Below are 22,306 nucleotides of genomic sequence, written 5' to 3' on the forward strand. Positions count from 1 at the left end.
CGACAGCAGACACGAGACCTATAAAGACATAAACGCGTATAACACAAGTGAACTGGAGGTGAATCACCTGGCTGGCAGTGCAGCTGGACATGCACTGCTTGTTGTCCGCTGCCAAGTAGAAGTAGGTGGGACAGGAACACTTGTAGCCTCCTCCAGGTGAGAGCAGACACAGGTTACTGCATCCTCCATTGTTGGTCTGACACGGATGAGCAGACACTGCAGGAAAACATGTACACATGTAATGAATATGAGAGCCCTGAATACTACTACTGTACTACTATGATACAATGCTACTACTACTACTATTATTTTACAATACTGTTTAGGGGTGCACAGTTATGAAATTATAATGACCGATATCCGATCTCCCATTATTTGCAGGGTCATATCTGCCGATACCAAATCTGACCAATTCCGATATTATACAGAGGGCCACAATGGAAATAAGCCTATAGGTCCTCTAGGGGCTTGGCCCCAGTGTTGTTTTTGGCAGCACATTTCTATTTTAGTCTAGTCATAGTCTTTGGACTGAAACTTCATTTAGTTTTAGTCACATTTTAGTCACCTGGAATGTCTTAGTGTTAGTCTAGTTTTAGTCGACTAAATGTCATAAGATTTTAGTCGACTAAATCTATAGTTAATTTAGTCGACTAAAATGTATTTTGGCGGGTCTTGATACCGTCTTAATGATTGTTTTTACTTGCTGAAAATGCACAACGCGTCGCGTTGCGACGCGTTGTGAGCTTGTATCTGCTATTTTCAGCATGCAACCAAGTGTAAAATGACATATACTGGATCTCTTGTCCACTAGTCCCTTCCTAACATTTTAGTCTAGTTTTTATTCGTCAACGAAATTGTCAGTATATTTAGTCTTAGTTTTAGTCATCGTAGCTTAGTTTTCATTTAGTTTCCATTTGTTTTTGTCAGTGAAAATACGACGAACATTCTTCGTCTTAGTTTTAGTCGACGAAAACAACACTGCTTGGCCCAAAGCCAATCAATACATAGCCTATACTCTTTTTCCAAGTGTGAATGAATGAATGAATTCAATGTAGAATTTTTAATTTATTTTGCTGGTGTAAACCGATTAAATAATCTGGATTATTTTGAGACCGATCCAATACCAATATGGCATTTTTATGGCCGATGTGGCCAATTCCGATTATACTATACTAATACTATTAATACTACTGTCACAATATGACTATTATTATTGTTGCTGTTGTTGTTGTGTTGTTGTTATTATTATAGGGTGTATTTATACTGTATACGTAATGCTTTTCAAAACAGATCAGATAATAATACAATGATAGACAGTTAATAGAAGTCATAAAACATTATGCAGAGTCATAATGAGAGTGTTGTGTACAGTAGGTGGTACAGACCCTCATGTTGTTGATATGGGTGGTAGATCTGGATGTCCCATGGATGACTGTTCAGTTTTCTGATGAGTCTGGTGGGGTTGGTTCCCTGAGTCTTGTGAGCTCTGGAGATGCCGGTGCCGTAGCCGTAGCCGTTGCTCCAGTAGATGTACTCCTCAAACAGGGTAATACTATAGATAGATATATCTATAGTATAGATACTGCTGCCCTGACGACGAACTACAGACACACAAAACCAAAAGCGTCAGAATATTATGAAATAGCAATAAGACTATTTATAATAAGATATACAATGTTTTAGTAAAGTGTACTCTGAAGTAAATCATGTTCTTACTGCTTTAATTACTTTTTCTTCCACTATACTCATGGACAACATTTACATCTGGAGCATTCCTTTAACACAGAGTGTAAAATGGACCTGGAATCGTGTAATTACAGTGTCAAAATGTTGCCCACAATAAATATGTATGAGTGTGTGTGTGTGTGTGTGTGTGTGTGTGTGTGTGTGTGTGTGTGTGTGTGTGTGTGCGCGCGAGCGTGTGTGCGCGTGCATGTGAGCGTACAGTATGTGCGTGCTTACATACGTGGCTGCGGGCATGCGTGCGTGCGTGAGTGTGTGGCTGCGTGTGTGTATGCATGTGTGTGCGTGTGTGTGTGTGTGTGTGTGTGTACGTGTGTGTGTGTGTACGTGTGTGTACGTGTGTGTGTGTGTGTGTGTGTGTGTGTGTGTGTGTGTGTGTGTGTGTGTGTGTACGTGTGCGTGTGCTGTGTGTGTGTGTGTGTGTGTGTGTGTGTGTGTGTGTGTGTGTGTGTGTGTGTGTGTGTGCGTGCGTGCGTGCGTGCGTGCGTGCGTGCGTGCGTGCGTGCGTGTGTGTAACCTGTGTGTCTGTTGGTTCCATCCAGGTTGGCAAACTCAATGCTGTTCCCATTTCCGGTGCTCCAGTATATGTGATCATTGATGTAGTCTAACGTCAGGCCATAGGACCTGGTGATCCCATCCTTCACTATGATGCTCCTGTTGGTGCCGTCCATCCCTATCCTCCCTATGTGGGGGTTGTTGCTGCCCCAGTCTGTCCAGTACAAGTAGCTGTCAGAGGAGACACTGTGTCAGGTCACTAGTCTATTCACAACAAATCACACATACAGTACTGTCTGTACAGCAGTGGTTCTCAAACATTTTTGTCTCAGTGCACCTCGATCGGCAAAATAACGTTTTCGTCAACCGCACCCCTGAATTGCATTGTTACTTTATAGAACCTTTATGTCATTTCACGGTACGTAAACTAGTCATTTCCATGCAGATAACTTCATACTTGACGTTTACTTTAAACACTTGAACTTCAGCATCCCTATTCTGGGTGGAACATACAGTACACCAAAAATAGCTGATCTACGCTCACACATGTCTCTGTGAGACGCGTTGTGTGAGCTTGTAGATCGGATATATATATACTCATACTCATGTGATACATCCTAGTCTTATACAAAAAAAGAACTAATGTGATTGTTATTTAACTAGATCTGCAAGACTGTTAATTATGTTGTGTAGTAAACTAAAATAGGACTCAGATGACTGAAATAGGACTAAAACAAAATGCTGTGTTGTTCAAAAGACTAAGACTAAATCTTTAAAAATGTACATGCATTAATAAGACTAAGACTAAAATAATAAAAGACCACAACATTTTGATATTTAGTCGACTAAGACTAAACAATTTCAGAAGACTAAAATAGGACTAAAACTAAATGGTGGTATTCAAAAGACTAAGACTAAATCAGAATTTGCTGTCAAAATTAACAGTGCTGCAAGAGGTACAACAAATAAATATGATGCAATGTCATCCGTTTAGCTTTTAGATGTAAATTCAGTCTTCTTGTATCTGTGGTCTTTCACAGGACGGTTGATAAAGTCAGTGTAAGGTTCATGATCACCACACCACAGTACACTTACCCGTAGCGTACATCCACAGCCATGGAGACTGGGTAATCCAGGCCGGTGTTGACCAGGACTGTTCGGTACGCCCCGTTTAGTTTGGACACCTCTATGGTGTCCTGCTCAGTGTCACTCCAGTAGAGGTTTCCTCCCACCCAATCAACAGCCAGACCGAGTGGTCCACTGAGTGACGTGTGGAGGACCTGTCAATGAGACATACATTCACTCTGGATATACTCCACTGCGCAAAAAGCTTGGAATACGGATGTGTATAATTACAGGAAACTCCCGTTAATCTTTCCAACAAACAAAACCATAAACTCCCGTATTGTACCATCACACCTGTATTACCGTATATTACATGTATATGCCCGCTAAACTTGAGGTTTACGGGCAAAATACAGTTCCCGTAATTGCCCGTTAACTCCTCTTTTCACGCAGTGCTCACCACGTTTTATTGTTCTATTTGTAAGTCATTTGTTCACAGGATATTGTAAAAAGTGTTCTAACTGCCACTACTCAACCTTTCTGCTTGTTTGCACAACTCTCAGCACTTAAGCCTTATTTCATAATTTGGCTTTTTGAAAATAGCAGGTCTATACATGCTATAGCTCACAATGCATTGTGACATGATGCGTTGTGAGCTTGTAGATCTGCTATTTTTTAACTATGTTGAATATTTTAAATAATGAATGTTATTATTTATAACATCATAACAATCTAAATCTACAAAGTAACTAGTAAGCAGTGGTGGACAAAGTACTCAAGCCCAGTACTTGAGTCAAAGTATAGATACTCAACTACGTATACTATAGATACGTAGTTGAGTATATATTACTCAACTACGTATAGCAAGTATACATTTATCTATAAATGTGTACTTGAGCTAAAGTACTGGCGTACTTGTAGCCTATACTGTATAATGTGTACATAAATAATTTGTATCAATGCATTGCTGTATTTAGACCCCCCACTCCCCCATCCGGCCCAATCTGGTAGTGAAAATATATGGTCTACAAGCATCACAACGTGTCTTGATGCGACGCGGTGTGAGCTTATAGATCGTTAATTCAGAATGTACCCTTTACCTTCCTAGAAATGTAGTGGAGTAAAAATACTTAGTTACCACCACCACACTGTCTAACAACAGTGATATTACAAAGCATTTTGAATACAAGTATAACCATTTTCTGACATTATTTCACTTCCCATCTGTGTATTTGTCACACTGACCTGGACGTCACTGCCATTGATGTGCATACGACAGATCGTCTTGGTGGGGAGATCATCTTCTATCATTCGGAAATATAACCCTGAGAACCCTTCTGTCCAATAGACCATCTGCTGCTCGTAGTCAAAGTCCAGAGCCCTCACTCCTTTCAAGTCCTGTCACAGCACAGCAGTTAGTTAGTTAGCAGTTAGTCTCTGACAGGTCGAATACATTCCGACATGTCTAAAGCAGTGTGTGAATTGTATCAAATCAAATCATCCTTTATTTATAGCACATTTAACACAACCGAAATTGACCAAAGTGCTTCACAGGAAAGAAAAAACATTTAGAGCAAATAACATTTAAAGCAATTTACATCAAGTAGAACCAGATACATGGCAAATGAGACAAACATGATACATGAACAATACGAATATATGAGCACATTAAAATCAGATTACATTAAAATCCAGGAACGTTTTAAGTAAGGATTTAATAATCTCGATGGATTGGGCGGCTCTAATAAAGGGGGGGAGGTTGTTCCACAGCTCTGGGGCCGCCACCGCTAAAGCGCGGTCACCTCTTGTTCTGAGGGTTCAGGTGGTTGGCACGGTCAGCAGTGATTGGTCAGCAGACCTCAGAGCTCTGGGAGGGTTGTAGCGCTATACGTTCAGCCATATAGGGCAAGAGATTGAACCCATTTAGACCTTATAGACCTCTCAGTGTCTCTCAGTGGTGCTCAACCTTTTTCATGGCAAGGACCCCCATCTGAAAATATGTAGTTCCAGGGTCCTCCCAGAAGCAAAGGTATGAGTTAAAAACATTCACTGTGAAAGAATATATTGTGGGATGTCACATGACAGCGGGCCGTCAGAGCGCCACCCCAACGAGAGTCAGTGGAGCGTCAGAGGCGGAGCACAGCTCAGAAGACAGCGACCCGCCCTGGGTCACGTGATTGACCACACGTATCTACCCGTCTTCCTCCTCAATCAGAGCAATTACGCAACAGCCGCGCTGCGCGCGTAATGTTTGAAAGGTAGGAGACAGATGAACGCTCCGCCTCATTCTCCACTGACTCACGGAGGGAGCACCGACGTGGCAATCTGGCGGTAGGTCTCCACAAACACACATCCCCTCACTGTTGTCACTTGTTCAGACTCTGTGCTAACACACATCCCCTCACTGTTGTCACTTGTTCAGACTCTGTGCTAACACACATCCCCTCACTGTTGCCACTTGTTCAGACTCTGTGCTAACACACATCCCCTCACTGTTGTCACTTGTTAAGACTCTGTGCTAACACACATCCCCTCACTGTTGCCACTTGTTCAGACTCTGTGCTAATAGTGTTTCTCATTACACAGGCAACCCCGGGATGGAGGAATCCTGAAGAGGATTAACCCAGATGGAAATAACACTCCTGAAGGAATAGGAGTGAGAGAATTATAGACTGTTTTGCCCTGGAAATAGGAAGAACCCAAGTTAACCAAGTGTGTGTGCTGGATCTGATTTGAACTTTAACATAATCCTCTCAATAAATGCCCGAGTAGGCAAACCTTGCTGTGTCTCCTGCCTATCGTTGTTCAGTGGCGCCCACAATATATTCAAGATTTGTGCCACATTTTCTCAATTAAAAAAAAATAGCAGATCTACAAGCTTGTAGCGTGGCACTCGGTGCAGCGCTATGAGCTTGTAGATCTGCTATTAAATAGCTAAAGTATAACATAATCCTTAGAAACACCAAAAGGGGTTCCTGTCCTGAATGGGTTAAAAGTAAAAAAGTAGGAACTTAAAATCAATTATTCGTTTTATCGGGAGCCAATGGCGTGATATCAGGACTGGTGTGATGTGGTCAAACTTTTTAGTTCCGGTGAGAAGGCGGACAGCAGCATTTTGGACTAATTGGAGTCTTCGGAGTGAGGATTGGTTGATGCCATAGTATTAGTACAATAGTCCAGCCTTGAGGAGATGAAGGAGTGAATGACCATTTCAAATTGTTTGAGGGGGAGGCAGGGTTTAACCTTGGCGAGGAGGCGTAGGTGATAAAAGCTTGTTTTGACAACAGAGCTTATCTGCTTGTCAAATTAAAAAATATTATCGAAAATAACAGCAAGATTCTTTTGCGCCTGTGTTGATATTGGAAGTGAGGGGGCCAAGGTTGTTGACAGGAGGGGTGGAGCCACTGGAGCGTTGTCCAAAGATGATGTTTTCCCTTTTATTGTCATTGAGATATAAGAGGTTTTCATCCATCCAGGTTTTAATATCGTCTATGCAGTTCATTAGGGGCTCAAATGTGTTATGGTTGGTGGATGTAAGCGTGTATAGGATGTGTTGTTACAGTATGTTCAATGGTTTTCACCTGTTTGAGCACAGTGTGGTTGGAGCCGTTCAAGTTCATCTTATTCAGTTCGTTTTCAGTGGTGAAGATGAGGAAGGGCTCCACATCTAGAGAAAATCACATTTATTTAGCGTAAAATGGAATGCTTAATTTGATTGTTTGGGAGAGACAGAACATATTCATGAACATTCATGCATCATTTATAAAACTACATACAGTAGAGATGAGAAAGCAATGTAAATATTAGAGTTACCAAGAATGATAATTTACAAACGTAGATTGTATTAGACCAATAACACACAATATTATGTGGTGTCTCGATGGTAAATCACCGCCCAGGTAAGAATACCCCCGGAGGTCAGCAGAGGCAGAGAGACAGGAGAGGAACCCACCTACCACTGGGAGTGGTTTTGGAAGACAGGTACATTCCCCGTCACCTGTTGGACCAGCTGGGATGCGCGTCACAGGCATTCGCCCATCAGACACTACAAAACTGAGCTCTCTCTGCCTCAGAGCAGATTACACTCCGGGGGGTAAGGTCGCAAGTCATTCGAGACTGCTAGGGCGGTGAGTCGAGAAACCACTAATTCAACTGTCACTCTGTCACTGTGTTGAATTGTCATACTGACTCTGTCTTATTCCCCCCCCCAAGCTTATACCGACAGCACGCTAAACGCGCACTGGGAGCGCGCGTGCAAACTATAAGCGTTGCCAACAGGGAAACCAAGGAAGAGGAGGATAATCTGAATCATACGGAGTATTGGAAAGGGAGTGACAGGATCGCGACCCGAGTCCACAGCCAGAGGGAAAGGCTGAGTGGCAATACAGGACTGCCGTGTGTATCGCTAACAGTGGATCCGACTGTAAGAGACACTGACTGCGCATTATAATATATCACTGTTACATTCCCCTATCTGCCGCAGAGACGAGGTCCAGCGACAGACGGACGAACCGCCCCATCTAGGGGTAGAGCGAGGGAACTGGCCATACAGGAGATACTACTGAGAAACCCTATAACTGTCCCCTCTTCCTTTTCTAAATAAAACGCCTTGATATAGGCCAATTGTTGTCCGGACTCCTGGGTTCTCTGTGACAGTCACCACAATTAGTACAGAAAGAAACAGATACCTGTTCCTGCCATGTGACATCAGACAAACAAACAATAAGCCAATACAACAATAGAAAATGCAAATAAAACCAAACTCTGTATCTATGTATGTTAACCCATTTAGGACTGAGACCAGATTATTTTAAATCATGACAGTTGTCAGTGGTTTTCAAATTACTTCAGGTCAAGGACCACAACAATTATATGTTATTGGCCGCCGAACCGCATCTGAAAATATGTTGTTCCAGGGATCCCCCCCCCCCCCCCCCAGAAGCAAAAAGATATGACTTCAAAATGTTCGCTCTCAAATAATATATATTCAAAGATGTGCGCCAGATTTTCATGATTTTTCAAAAATAGCAGATCTACAATGTCTTAGCGTGGCACTCGGTGCCGCGCTATGAGCTTATAGATCTGCTATTTTTCAATAGAAGTTCAAAATGATGCTTAAAACACCCAAAGGGGTTCTTGTGCTGAATGAGTTTAAATAGACAAAAATAACAGTTACAAAGAGATTGACAAAAAGAGACAACAAAAAGATTCATGAATGAATTAAAATAACCAACTCAGAGAGACGTCAGACTCAGGCCTCCTAAGGTACTGCATTTAGCAGCAAACCCGTTTCCCCAAAAGGTTTTGAGTTCATGCAGTATCTTCAGTAGTATAGCAGCTGGTTCTCAAGTGCACAGCATTACGTGCTACCTAACTGCTTTCAGGAAGCACTACTTAACCCATTCTGAACGGGAACCCATTTTGGTGTCAGCATCATGTTATGCTTTAGCTATTGAAAAATAGCAGATCTACAAGCTCATAGCGCGCCACCGAGTGGCGCGCTACGAGCTTGTAGGTCTGCTATTTTTGAAGAAATCGAAGAACGACTGACATTTTTAGAATCTGATCTCAGGTCAGAATGGGTTAATCAGACCAGTGTGTGTCCAGTGGAAACCTCGTATGAATCTGATCTCAGGTCAGAATGGGTTAAGTTGGTTCTCAAGAGCACAGCATTACGAGTCTTCTTATCTGGCTTCGGGAAAACACCTCCTGGATGAATGCAAAACAATTTCCTGAAAGCCTTCTTAGCTTCAGTCTACTGTCGTACGCAGCAGTTTGTAAGAGGGATCTGGGACGATCTGGGACGCTACCCTTCGTAGCGAAGGGTGTTACCCACTGATACTGACGTCGACAGGTTATTGATCTGACAGAGACAGCAGCGCAACATGAAACCAATGCTTATAAAAAGTACTATCACGGATGATCCGATCATCTTATAAAAATGTTAATCACATGCCAAGTTAATTCAAGTTAGATGATGCTGAGCTAAACATGTTTGTTTCATTTAAAAGTTTCATCAGTATTTATTATTTAAACAAGATGAAGAAAGTCTGTGAAAGTATTTCACAGCGTTGGCCGCTCGGCGTAGTGCGGCCTCTCTCTCTCTCTCTCTCTCTCTCTCCTGAGGCCGATTCTACAAATGTCTTCTAAACCCAAACAGTTTTCTGAAAAATGTCGGTGCAGGTTATCAAAAGTATTCATGTCAAGGACCCCCGAAATTATCTGTAACTGGCCCCCATCTCGAAGTATTTTGTTACAGGGACCCTGGGACCCCCAGAAGCACAGATTTGAGTTAAACATTTTCGCTTTAAAAAAGGATATATATATATTCAAAGATTTGTCATACTTTTTTTCAAACATAGCAGAGCTATACGAGCCGGATACCTTGCAGAGGGCACCCGGGCTGGAGCAAATTTGAGGGCCCCCCTTAAGGCGAGCGACGCAGCCCCGCGACCCGCGAAAAAAATTGTGCTATTTTGTTTTGTCTCTAAAAAGACACAATTTTATAATAAAAACAAAATAATAATATATATATATATATATTCTTTTTAATATTTTCCGGGGGCCACCCTAGTCGGTGGCCCCGGGCTGCAACCCACCCTAGCCCAACGGTAAGTCCGCCTCTGGCTATACGATCTCATAGCTCGGCACATAGTGCCGCGCTATGAGCTTGTATAATGTACGTATATCTGCTATTCTTGGAATAGACAACCAATGTGCTTTCAGTGCTGTTTCCTACCAGATGTGGACCTGCAGATGGTGGGGTCTTCAGGGCTGAGCTGGTAACCCTCCACACAGAGACAGTGGAAGCTGCCCTGTGTGTTGTTGCAGTGCTGGGTGCAGGGATAGCTGCTACACTCATCTACGTCCACACACGTCTTCCCATCGTCCTTCAGACGGAAGCCGCTGGGACAAGTGCACTGTAAGGAGACAGGAACAGAGCGTGATGCTGACCAGGTGTTTCATCAGTGTCTTGGTGGAATCTGTGTCAAATGGCGCTGTTGATTCCATACCTTGAAGCCTATCTTGAGGTCTTTACAGCTGAGCTGGGAGGAGCAGCCACTCAGCTCGCTGTTCAGACACTCGTTAACAGAGCAGCTGCTGAGCTCATCAGAGCCGTCGCCACAGTCGTCCTTGCCGTCACACAGCACTGTCTCCTGGACACAGTTCCCGTTGTGACAAACATAGCATTTCTTCTCTGTTGGAGTGGAAACTTAGAGAAAGGAGGAGAAAGGGAAGAGCAATGGAAGCAGAGGAGGTTTAGATGAATGTGATTCTGATCGTGTAAAAGTTTACGACACTAAGTCTTCATTGCTGGAATGTATTTGGAGATGTTAGAGGTGCACTCATAGCTGTGTCTGTGTGTGTGTGTGTGTGTGTGTGTGTGTGTGTGTGTGTGTGTGTGTGTGTGTGTGTGTGTGTGTGTGTGTGTGTGTGTGTGTACGTGTGCGTGCGTGCGTGCGTGCATGTGTGCGTCTTACCTCGCACACCCTGTCTATTACACCCTGCCTCATCTGAGTAGTCGCGACAGTCATCGTGTTCGTCACACTCATAACTCTTGGGGATGCATCGTTTATTTTGACACATGAACTGGTCGCTGCGGCACGGGTTTGCTGAGACACAGGAAGTAGTTGTTTAGGTCAATCCATTATTATAGAAAAAGAGCAAAAAGCCAGTTCTATAGTTATGTCTATGGATGATGTTTGACGTTCTCTTATTAATGTATCTGTTTATTAATTTAATGTGTGACTGATATCTTCAATATCCAACCTTGTAATATAGAATAGTGTATTGTGGATTGTTTTTACATAAGACCTTGATGGAAACAATCCATCCAGTCCACACCACTTTTTGTGTTTGACTGTACTCGTGCTGTTTGCATTTCTGTCTAATATTATATTCAATCAATAAATCAATCAATCAATCAATCAGTCAATCAATCAATCAATATTGATATATCTCTCCACAACGTATAATATGTATAGGGAATGACCCCATGCACCTCACATGAGAGTATTTATTTAAGACACACCAGTAGTTCTGACATGCACAGGTACAGTATGTACAGTATATACTGTAAGAGACAGGAGTTTGACAGCCATCTATTCCACTACACTGAGCAGCAAAGAGAGCGTGTGTGTGCGTGTGCGTGCATGCGTGCATGTGTGCGTGCGTGTGCGTTTCTTACTTGGGTCTTTGCAGCGAGTATTCTTGGGAGCTTCATCTGAGTGGTCGTGACAGTCGAGCTCTCCGTCACACTCCCACGCTCTCTGGATGAGACAGCGGCCGTTGGCACAGCGGAACTGGTTGGAGCCACATGGTGGATACTCTGGAACAGGAAGTATAGAGCTTGACATTGTGAATATGTTTGAAACGTTGCAAGATCTCGCATTAGGCACAACATATTTTCCTATCCGTCTGAGACCAAATGAATTCATATCCATATTCATTCAGTATGAGAAGCGTCCACTCACCACACTCCTTGGGCTCATCTGAGCCGTCACCACAGTCGTCGTCATGGTCGCACACAAAGCTCTTGGGGACACATATTTTGTTTTGACACAGGAACTCTTCGCTGTCACACTTGAACACTGAGGCACAGGAAGTAGTTGTTGGGATATTATTACACAATAAGAGGAAAAAGCAACAGTGCTATCGACAGTTATGCGTGAAGTTCATTTATGAATGTCTGTGTTTATTATTGTCAATACCACACCTGGGATATAATATCGTTAACCTCTTTTTTCCATATTTCAACTTTTTTCCCTGCTTGTTCCTATATAATGGAGTTGGAACAGCTGATGTTCAGGAGGAGGAGAAACGCGCATTGGCCCTGCCCTTCATGCCACTCTCCTCCCTCCACGTCAATCTACCCGTCCCCCTTTTATACCTGCCCAGTACCAGCCAGAATCCTCCTTGCTTCGCCCGCCTCGCTGCGTCGCACACTAGCCGCCTCCACAGGCTCTCGCAACCCACCCCCACCCCTTCACCTCCATAGCAGCTCCTCTCCCCGCTCCCCCCAAAGGAGCAACTACATCCACCTTGCCAAAAGTGGATCAAACGATTAAAACAAAACTCTCTCCCCTCCTTATCAGGTTCCTGCGGGGGGATATCGTCCATGCGCACCGTAAGACGAACGCCTTACGACGAACGCCACACGACGAGTGCCGTTCGACCTCCTCCCCAAAGACTCCAGGGTCGGCGACCCCCCCCCCGGAACCTACTCGCCCGCATTCATCCATCCCACCTTCATCCTTCCATTTCTTCATTGTCAATAAATTCCTTAAACCTTCCCAATGGCGTGTTTATTCCTACTAGTGAATCCGATCTACAAGCACACAACGCAATAAAGTAAGACAGTGAAAATAGCAGATCTACAAGCGCACAACCTGAGCTTGTGGATCTACTATTTTCCTATCTATTAGGGCTTGTAAGTTTTGGTCTCTGTAACGCATCGCAACATCGCATCGCATGTAGATCGGCTATTTTAGCTATTTAAAAATAAATCTAAATAAACATATAAGTGAAAGTTTTATGAATATCTAACCAACCAATGCAAATGTATTAACAATATATTGTGAATGAATAATAACTACAGTGGATCCATTGGACAACAACAACAACAACAACTACAACAACAACAACAACAACAACAATAATAATAATGTGTTCTTTGTTTACCTGTTGTGTTGTGTGATTCAGTCTGGAGAGCTGAGGAGACAAATATCAGAATAAATGAGTTCCACTGTAACAGAGAACATGGATCGTCTCTACTAATACATTCAGCTTGGGTCTAGTTGTGGTTTATCTGTTGCACCAAATGCACTGGAGAAAAGTAGTTCATTTGGTAGCCAATAGCCATTATGCAAGCGTAATGAAGTTGACCTACTTTTGAACCTATATTTCAGGTAAGATTTCACTATTTGAATATTATATTAAGCATTGCAATTGATTTTTGTATATACTGTATACTGTAAGGTTTGCCCTTACAGATCAAAATGTCCTCATTTAAGTCTGTTTTCTGTGTTTCCTTAAATTTAGAATTTTAGACTTGTTCTTTAGAACACTGTTTCCCAAATAGGGGGTCGGGACCCATTTGTGGGTCATGGACACATTGTTATGGGTCCCTTTATGTTTTGTTTCCGACATTTTGTTTTTAATTATTACTATTTCAGGACATTAAAAAAAAAGAAAATCCCAAAAAAGCAAAAAGTTTCATGAATTAAAAACAAGTAATGTCATGAAGAAATCAAAGAAAGAATATCAAAGAAATTCCATAAATTTGAAAACAAGTGTTTAGGTAGTAGTGAAAATAGCCAATCTACAAGCTCACAATGCGGCGCGAAGCCACATGTTGTGAGCTTGTAGATCGGCTATTTTAACTAGGCTATAGTTTGGGTGTCGGGGAGGGGAGACATCATATTTTTATTTTTGGGTCACGGGCTAAAAAGGTTTGGGAAACACTGGTTTAGAAGAAAACCTCTTTATTGCATACGGACGGTAACTATTAATTAATTTCAGTAAGTGGACCCTGGCCATTTTAACCCATTTAGACCTGAGCTCGATTCGTCAAAATATCTTCTAATCTAAATCATGACAGTGGTGCAACCTTTTTCATGTCAAGGACCCCCAGAATTAGCAGTTAAATAATAACATAATGCTTAACGCATTTAGACCTGAGGACGATTCTACAAATGCCTTCTAAATCCTGACATTTTTCTGCCAGTCGTTCTCAAACATTTTCATGTCAAGGACCACCAAAAATATATGTAACTGGCCGCTGAGCCCCATCTGAAAATATGTTGTTCCAGGGACCCCCGCAGTAGCAAAGATTTGAGTTAAAAAACGTTCGTTCTGAAAGAATATATATATTCAAAAATTTGCACCACATTTTCATGCGTCCCGTGCGTAAAGCTAAACCAGAAACAGGACAGTCACTGCATCAGCAAGGAGGTGGGGGGGGGGGGGGGGGTCTATAGTCTGGGGATAAAGTTTGCGCACTTCTATCTGTTACTTCTCTGCCACAGTGCAGTTCAACATCAGCCATTCAGCCAGTCAATATAGGGACTTTAAGCAACGACTGTTTTCAGGACGAACACAGCATAAGAGAGGTGATGGTCGGTGTAAATGTATGACAGCTATAATTTCAATAAACATGGTTATGACATGGCGTTGTAGTGTAGGTTCTCCCGTAGTAAAAAGGACTGCGACGGAGAGCAGGTTTATGTATCGAGCACTGATCCATTTCCGGTTGCCGTAGCCGACTGCCGTATCCGTCGTTGCTTAAAGTCGCTAATAGTGGGACACCGCTGAGAGCCACACACAGATGCAGTTAGGTTCTTAAATAAGGGCGCGTTCTGAGTGCGCTCCGGTACGCTATGCAAAGGGAATTAGGAATGACTTCTGTCCGTCACAATAACCAATCCTACAGTTTGAATTATGTAGGCTACACACGCACACAGAGCAAAAAATATGATATGGGGAAAACAATTGAAAATATATATATTTTTTCATTCTAATTCTAATTTGAATCGACTTGTGTTAATGAAATCGATGCAACAATGCATCGATTTTTTTATGAATGAGACGTTTTATTTGTATTTTACAAATGCGTGAGCTGATCGCGTGCATGCGTGCACAATTCAATTCAATTCAATTCAATTCAATTCAATTCAATTCAATTCAATTCAATTCAATTCAATTCAATTCAATTCAATTCAATTCAATTCAATTCAATTCAATTCATTGGCATGAGAGAAAAGTGAACACTGCAGGATGTTTAAAGGGATATTTCACTTTCAAACATAGGTCTACCCCAGACAGTATTTAACCTGTTAATGATTCATTCAATATTTTGATATTTGATTTGCATTTTATCCTTATTACTTCAAACAAGATAAAAAACAACAATTAATTGTCCCTCTAATTCTAGTTCATGAGGGGCTGTGTTTTTTTAATTATACCTTTTTATTTATTTATAGAAAGAAAATGCATGGCCCCTGACGTGTTACAGTATTCAGTCACCTGAACCAAGGACGGATGTTTTAGATGAATCCATCATGGTATTCAAATTTGTGTTTGAAATTACAATTAGTGTTTGTAATTGAGGGGGCGTGTCTGACAAAATCAAATTATGAATCGAGCATCTCACATGTTTGAAATGCCCCTTTAATGAGTCATGCTAATGACTGCTAATGATTTGTGGCCATATTATTGTAAAGCGTTACCAAATAATGTATCTATCGTCACTGTCGGGAATACAATATATAAAGTCACAATATCAATTTTGATGAGGCAGTGTGCATTATTTAAATTTGTTTTTTTAAAGAACATTTTGGAGTTGGTTTCTCCCCCACAGCAGAGATATCATAATAAATGTCCTATAGATCTAATATCTAGACGTCATGAACATGCGTCCTGCATACCCCAGGGACATGCAGAGAGTGTTAGAGGGGCAGGGGCTGAAATCCCGTAAGTGGGCACTTTTGGACAAAAATAGCGAAAATAGCAGATCTACAAGCTCACAACGCGTCGCACCGCGACACATTGAGAGCTTGTAGATCAGCTTTTTTTGGGGCGCAACCCAGCACTCTTTAGCTAGTGGATTTCAAAACAAATATGTTCAAGTTCAGGAGACTTCGTAAAAGAAAAGCAATTCTCCTGAATGCGCTGCCTTCCAGCATGTTGGAAAGGAAAGGAGTTGCATTTGCATTTCTTTCACCACAGAAAGGGCAGTTATTTTACAGACGGGCAAAAGGGCAGGGGCTGAAGCCCCCTTTGATGTCTATGTGTGCACGTTCCATACCAGACCCACCTGTGGTGTCCACCTGGCTGCTGAGTCCTGCCTCTTCAGTGGCTAAGGCTGGGTTAGTGGTCACAGCATCCTCCTTGGCCCTTCCACCTTAGGATATTGTCAATAGTATTGTCACTTTTCACACATCTAACATGATCTCGCACTGGCATTTTTCTCTTCTTGACTCTTATCTTTTCTGATGTGTTTCTCACATGTGTTCTTTGTAGATTAAACTACGGTCAAAATGAACATAAGAGGACGTCGTCTGGTACTAGAATGCTTGAATTTTATATAGGCAAAAAATGGTACAGAATAATGCAATGAATTATTTTTGCTATTTCTGAATTGGAATCCTGAAAAGTAACCTTTTAATTTAAAAAAGACAATAGCATTTGAATTCTAGTAATTAGCTGAAATCAATAATATATGAGTATTCTGCTATTAACCTGCGGGCCACATTAAGTGAAGGTGGGGGCCGCATGTGGCCCCCGGGCCACCATTTACCATGTATGGTGTCACGGGGCAACCCGTGCCCTATAGACACTAGAAGACTCCACAATGTGAAACTGAACATTACAAACACACACTGCACAGCTGCTTCCATTAATTGACTGTCTTCAAGCTCCTTGGAGGTGTGGCTGTGTGTAGCATCATATACTACTTATCTGTGTTGCCTAATGCTATCATAATTGTTTTGTGTTTGATGTGATGCCTTGGAAAACATTCAGACTCAATGAAGGAAATGTGTAATTGTATAGTGGGTCTAACTCATGGGTCATGGTTTACCTTGTTTGAGTAGATTGGTCCAATTACTAATCATTGTGGGTGGGGTCTCACCTGGTATATAAGGGAGGCTTGTGGAAATGTTTGGGAGGGAATCCTGAGTTTTGTTTGAGACTAACAAAGGAGACAACTCCAGGGGAGAGCTGTCAGTCGTTCTCAAACATTTTCATGTCAAGGACCCCCAAAAATATATGTAACTGGCCGCTGACCCCCATCTGAAAATATGTTGTTCCAGGGGACCCCCCCCCCCCAGTAGCAAAGATTTGAGTTAAAAAAACGTTCGTTCTGAAAGAATATATATATTCAAAGATTTGCGCCACATTTTCACTATTAAAAGAAAATAGCAGATCTACAAGCTCGTAGCGCGGCACTCTGTGCTGTGCTATATGAGCTTGTAGATCTGCTATTTTTCAACAGCTAAAGAATAACATAATGCTTAATTCACCAAAAGGGGTTCCCGTCCAGAATGGGTTGCATGACACACACAGTATATGTACCCAGGCAGCGCGGCGCAGCGCAGCCGAGAACACAATACAAAATATAACATTAACACTAGTGGCAGTACAGCAGCCTGACCTTCAGAACACAATAGAAGACATAGGTCTATATTAACATTTATAGCAGCCAGCAGCACAACACCAGAATACAATCTGCTGACCTTCCACGTTCACGACGTGAACATGTATTCCTTCTCCTCCTCCTATACAACTCGATAACGTTCTCATGTTACTTCTTTTCTGACTGAGCCATGCAAATAAACAACAACCCACTCTGACCGGAGAGGGAGAGATTCATACGTCCTGTGCGTAAAGCTAAACCAGAAACAGGACAGTCACTGCATCAGCAAGGAGGTGGGGGTCTATAGTCTGGGGATAAAGTTTGCACGCTTCTATCTGTTACTTCTCTGCCACAGTGCAGTTCAACATCAGCCATTCAGCCAGTCAATATAGGGACTTTAAGCAACGACTGTTTACAGCATATGAGAGGTGATGGAGCAATCGGCGTAAATGTATGACAGCTATAATTTCAATAAACATGGTTATGACATGGCGTTGTAGTGTAGGTTCTCCCGTAGTAAAAAGGGCTGCGACGGAGAGAAGGTTTATGCACAATTCATCATGACAATTCAATTCAATTCAATTGGCTTCATTGGCATGAGAAAAGTGAACACTGCAGGATGTTTAAAGGGATATTTCACTTTCAAACATAGGTCTACCCCAGACAGTATTTAACCTATATTTTGATATTTGATGTGCATTTTATCCTTATTACTTCAATAAGACAAAAACAACAATTAATTGTCGCTCTAATTCTAGTTCATGAGGGGCTATGTTTTTTCAATTATACCTTTTTATTTATTTATAGAAAGAAAATGCATGGCCCCTGACGTGTTACAGTATTCAGTCACCTGAACCAAGGACGGATGTTTTAGATGAATCCATCATGGTATTCAAATTTGAGTTTGAAATTACAATTAGTGTTTGTAATTGAGGGGGCGTGTCTGATAAAAATCTAATTATGAATCGAGCATCTCACATGTTTGAAATGCCCCTTCAATGAGTCATGCTAATGACTGCTAATGATTTGTGGCCATATTATTGTAAAGTGTCACCAAATAATGTATCTATCGTCACTGTCGGGAATATATAAAGTCACAATATCAATTTTGATGAGGCAGTGTGCATTATTTAAAATTGTTTTTTTAATGAACATTTTGGAGTTGGTTTCTCCCCGACAGCAGAGATATCATAATAAATGTCCTATAGATCTAATATCTAGACGTCATGAACATGCGTCCTGCATACCCCAGGGACATGCAGAGAGTGTTAGAGGGGCAGGGGCTGCAATCCCGTAAGAGGGCACTTTTGGACAAAAATAGCGAAAATAGCAGATCTACAAGCTCACAACGCGTCGCACCGCGACACGTTGAGAGCTTGTAGATCAGCTTTTTTGGGGGGCGCAACCCAGCACTCTTTAGCTAGTGGATTTCAAAACAAATATGTTCAAGTTCAGGAGACTTCGTAAAAGAAAAGCAATTCTCCTGAATGCGCTGCCTTCCAGCATGTTGGAAAGGAAAGGAGTTGCATTTGCATTTCTTTCACCACAGAAAGGGCAGTTATTTTACAGACGGGCAAAAGGGCAGGGGCTGAAGCCCCCTTTGATGTTTATGTTTGCACGTCCCATGCCAGACCCACCTGTGGTGTCCACCTGGCTGCTGAGTCCTGCCTCTTCAGTGGCTAAGGCTGGGTTAGTGGCCACAGCATCCTCCATGGCATCCTTGGCCCTTCCACCTTAGGATATTGTCAATAGTATTGTCACTTTTCACACATCTAACATGATCTCGCACTGGTATTTTTCTCTTCTTGACTCTTATCTTTTCTGATGCATTTCTCACATCATCTTCTCAAATGATTCCCTCAAATGATTAAAAGTAGAGGTAATTCTGACAGGCTCGAAAACTTGCCAGAAAAAGACTACCGGTATATATAGCACTGATGAAGGTCTTAGGACCGAAATGTTTGCTACTATTAATGTACTTTTATGTTAAAATAAAAGAAAAAAATGTTTTCTTAAGTCTCGGTCTGTTAGAGTTTTCCTTCATTTTTTATATAGTGAGCAAGTCTTTTTCTGGCAGGTTTTCCTCAATGTTTTTGAGACCACTGCTCCTGTAGTCAAGTTGGAAAAAAAATGACAAAGACAGAAGGCGTAAAAGTGCTTTCTCAGGGTTACATGCCGGCATTTCGACATACCCCCATTTCGACATACCCCCATTTCGACATACCCCCATTTCGACATACTGCCATTTCGACATAGCGCCATCCCCTTTCTCAGTGCTTCAGCATTCTGACAGACAGACAGGCAGCAGTTTATGCTTTGTCATACAGCGGTCAACGGCGTGACGCGGCGGACATAGCAGATCTGGAGGAACTGATAATACATTTTGAGCTTGTAGATCAGCTATGTTTGCTATATTTTAATTTAAATCCTGATTTATTCATTTATTTTTGCTATTTTTGAATTGGAATCCTGAAAAGTAACCTTTTAATTTAAAAAAGACAATAGCACTTGAATTGTAGTAATTAGCTGAAATCAATAATATATGAGTTTTCTGCTATTAACCTGCGGGCCGCATTATGTGAAGGTGGGGGCCGCATGTGGCCCCCGGGCCGCCATTTACCATGTATGGTTTAGTTATTAGTACTCCTAATATGACATATTGTCGATACAACCTATCTCAAACCCTCACCCTAACCCTAACCTTCCACGGGGCAGCACACCTAAACCTAACCTTAACCCATGTCTAACCAATAACTAGTTCAAACTAAGTATGCACCCCGACTGACTTTCACTAATTGGGTCTTATGATCAAAATAAGAACATTATAATGGTGCGTAAAAAAATAATAATAAAAACTTTTGCCACTTCTGCTTTAATATAATATTGTAGCATTCCACTGCTCCTACAAGTTACTGGCAAATAAAAACTTGATTGTTGATTCACAACAAATTCACAACAAAATTCAAACTAATTCACAACAAAATACAACAAATCCATGACATGTGGGGCTTGTAGATCTGCTACGTTCGTCGCGTGACACTGTCTTACGACTAAGTATAAACATGACTTGTGCTGCTGCCTGCAGGCCACGTAAACTGGCCGCTCTGCTTGTTGCATCACAATCAAAAAATGGGACTCACCAAACCTGGTGAGATTTTTAACATGAACGCATCTAGACTACGACCCTGACAGGAATAAACCTATATATTTCCTAGTACATATACAGGAATGTGTTCAAACTAGTCCTCGATGACAGGACACTTAAGGATTCACAATGTAAAAGCAAGTCAGCGGTATGCATTTTAGCCAAAAACCATTGAGTGAGTTTAGTAATCAATCAACGCATTAAAACAATCAACAAGTTAAAACAGAGTCCTACCTGAGGTCCAGAAAAAGGTGAACAGCACCAACATTTGGTAAAAATTCATGTCTGTTTCTAGCTGTCAAAACAGATACATGGACGTTCAATCAGACTTTAGTCTTTAAATGGGCATTCAGTCAACAAGAAGCAGTGTGGTCTGGTCTCTTTGGGGTCGGCACTTCGTGTTTTATCATGTTTTCTTCATCAGTCATGTGGTTTCTCTATGACGTCACGCTGCTCTTACTGACACTCTGACAGGAAATGCTTATCAACGCGGCAGTTGGAAAACTGCATGCATGTCATTACTTGCGCAAGCAGAGCGCGCAAGTAATCATTTCGCTTGGTCTCTTCAAAGTGAAGCCAAGTTTTTTTCAACCGTATGTCTGTGCCTGGTTTGCTGGGACCAGTTACAACATTACGTCATCGCTGAGAACTGGGACCGTATGTAACTGGTCCCAGTTCTCAGCGATGACGTAATGTTGTAACTGGTCCCAGCAAACCAGGCACAGACTTACGGTTGAAAAAAACTTGGCTTCACTTTTTGGAACCAAGTAACCACAGTATACTGCTAATCAAATTATACATACTCTGTATTAGGGCTGTCACGATTCGCCTAGTCCACGATTCAATTCAATTTTCGATTTGCAGCTCACGATTCGATTCGATGTTCGATTCGCTATCACGATTCGCCTAGTCCACGATTCAATTCAATTTTCGATTTGAAGCTCACGATTTGCTTCGATGTTTGATTCAATTTTTTCAATCAATTTTTTAAAAACCTCCTTTTTCAGCATTGAGGGCTATATTCATTATAATTTAGGCCAATATCTTGGTTTGTAAAGAAAAACACTTGTTTCCCAATAAGTCACATTTATTTTCTATAAATAACAAATCAGAATGAGAATAATAAAAGGTTTAACAACTTTGGGTTTCATGCCCTAACATTTTTTTAATGTTTCTTTAAGATGAGATGACTTGTAACATTCCTGTTAAGCTCTAAGTAAGTAAAAGAAAGAAAAAAAAAGACAAATAATTATAGACCCATCTGTTGTTAGTGCAATTTGATCTGCATGGCTCAGCCCTTCAGTGATTTGTGCCCTCACTTTATCATACATGCCAGGCAACACACGCGTGGTCATATGCGACCTGCATGGCATTTTGTAACGTGGTTCTGCTGTTCTGCAACTCTCATTAAATATTGAAAGCCAGCGTTTTCCACCATTGAAAGTGCTCGCATGTTTGCAGCTATGCAGACCGCAACTCCGTGCGTTAATTGTTTTGCACGGGGCGAATTAGCCGAGAGCTTTTCTCTATAAGAATCTAGAATATAGTTGGCTGTGTTGTTGTCTTTGGGAGGCACACTATTTTCCGACAGCATTCTAGCCGACGGGGCAACGGTCCGCTCCGCAGCGGGGGGACCGTCGCTGCGATGCGAAAAAGCGATGGTCCGACATGCGCTGCTCCCGTGCTTGCGGTTAGGGTTGTGATGTCTGCTAAGATGCTGGCCC

General features: G+C 41.8%; 1 protein-coding gene across 1 annotated transcript; it reads right to left on the bottom strand.

The window, feature by feature from the left end:
- Positions 1-10,603: 10,603 nt before the first annotated feature.
- LOC308325381 (uncharacterized protein) lies at positions 10,604-19,150 on the bottom strand (the record flags this gene model as incomplete). The annotated part of the gene is made up of 6 exons (XM_080777866.1): positions 10,604-10,617; positions 10,785-10,916; positions 11,492-11,632; positions 11,778-11,894; positions 16,118-16,204; positions 19,075-19,150. 6 exons carry the CDS (start codon positions 19,148-19,150, stop codon positions 10,604-10,606), a joined length of 567 nt encoding a protein of 188 aa, XP_080633992.1.
- Between the last annotated feature and the right edge of the window lie 3,156 nt (positions 19,151-22,306).

This window comes from Protomyctophum bolini, assembly GCF_963924005.1.
Source record: "Protomyctophum bolini genome assembly, chromosome: 12".
NCBI lineage: Eukaryota > Metazoa > Chordata > Actinopteri > Myctophiformes > Myctophidae > Protomyctophum > Protomyctophum bolini.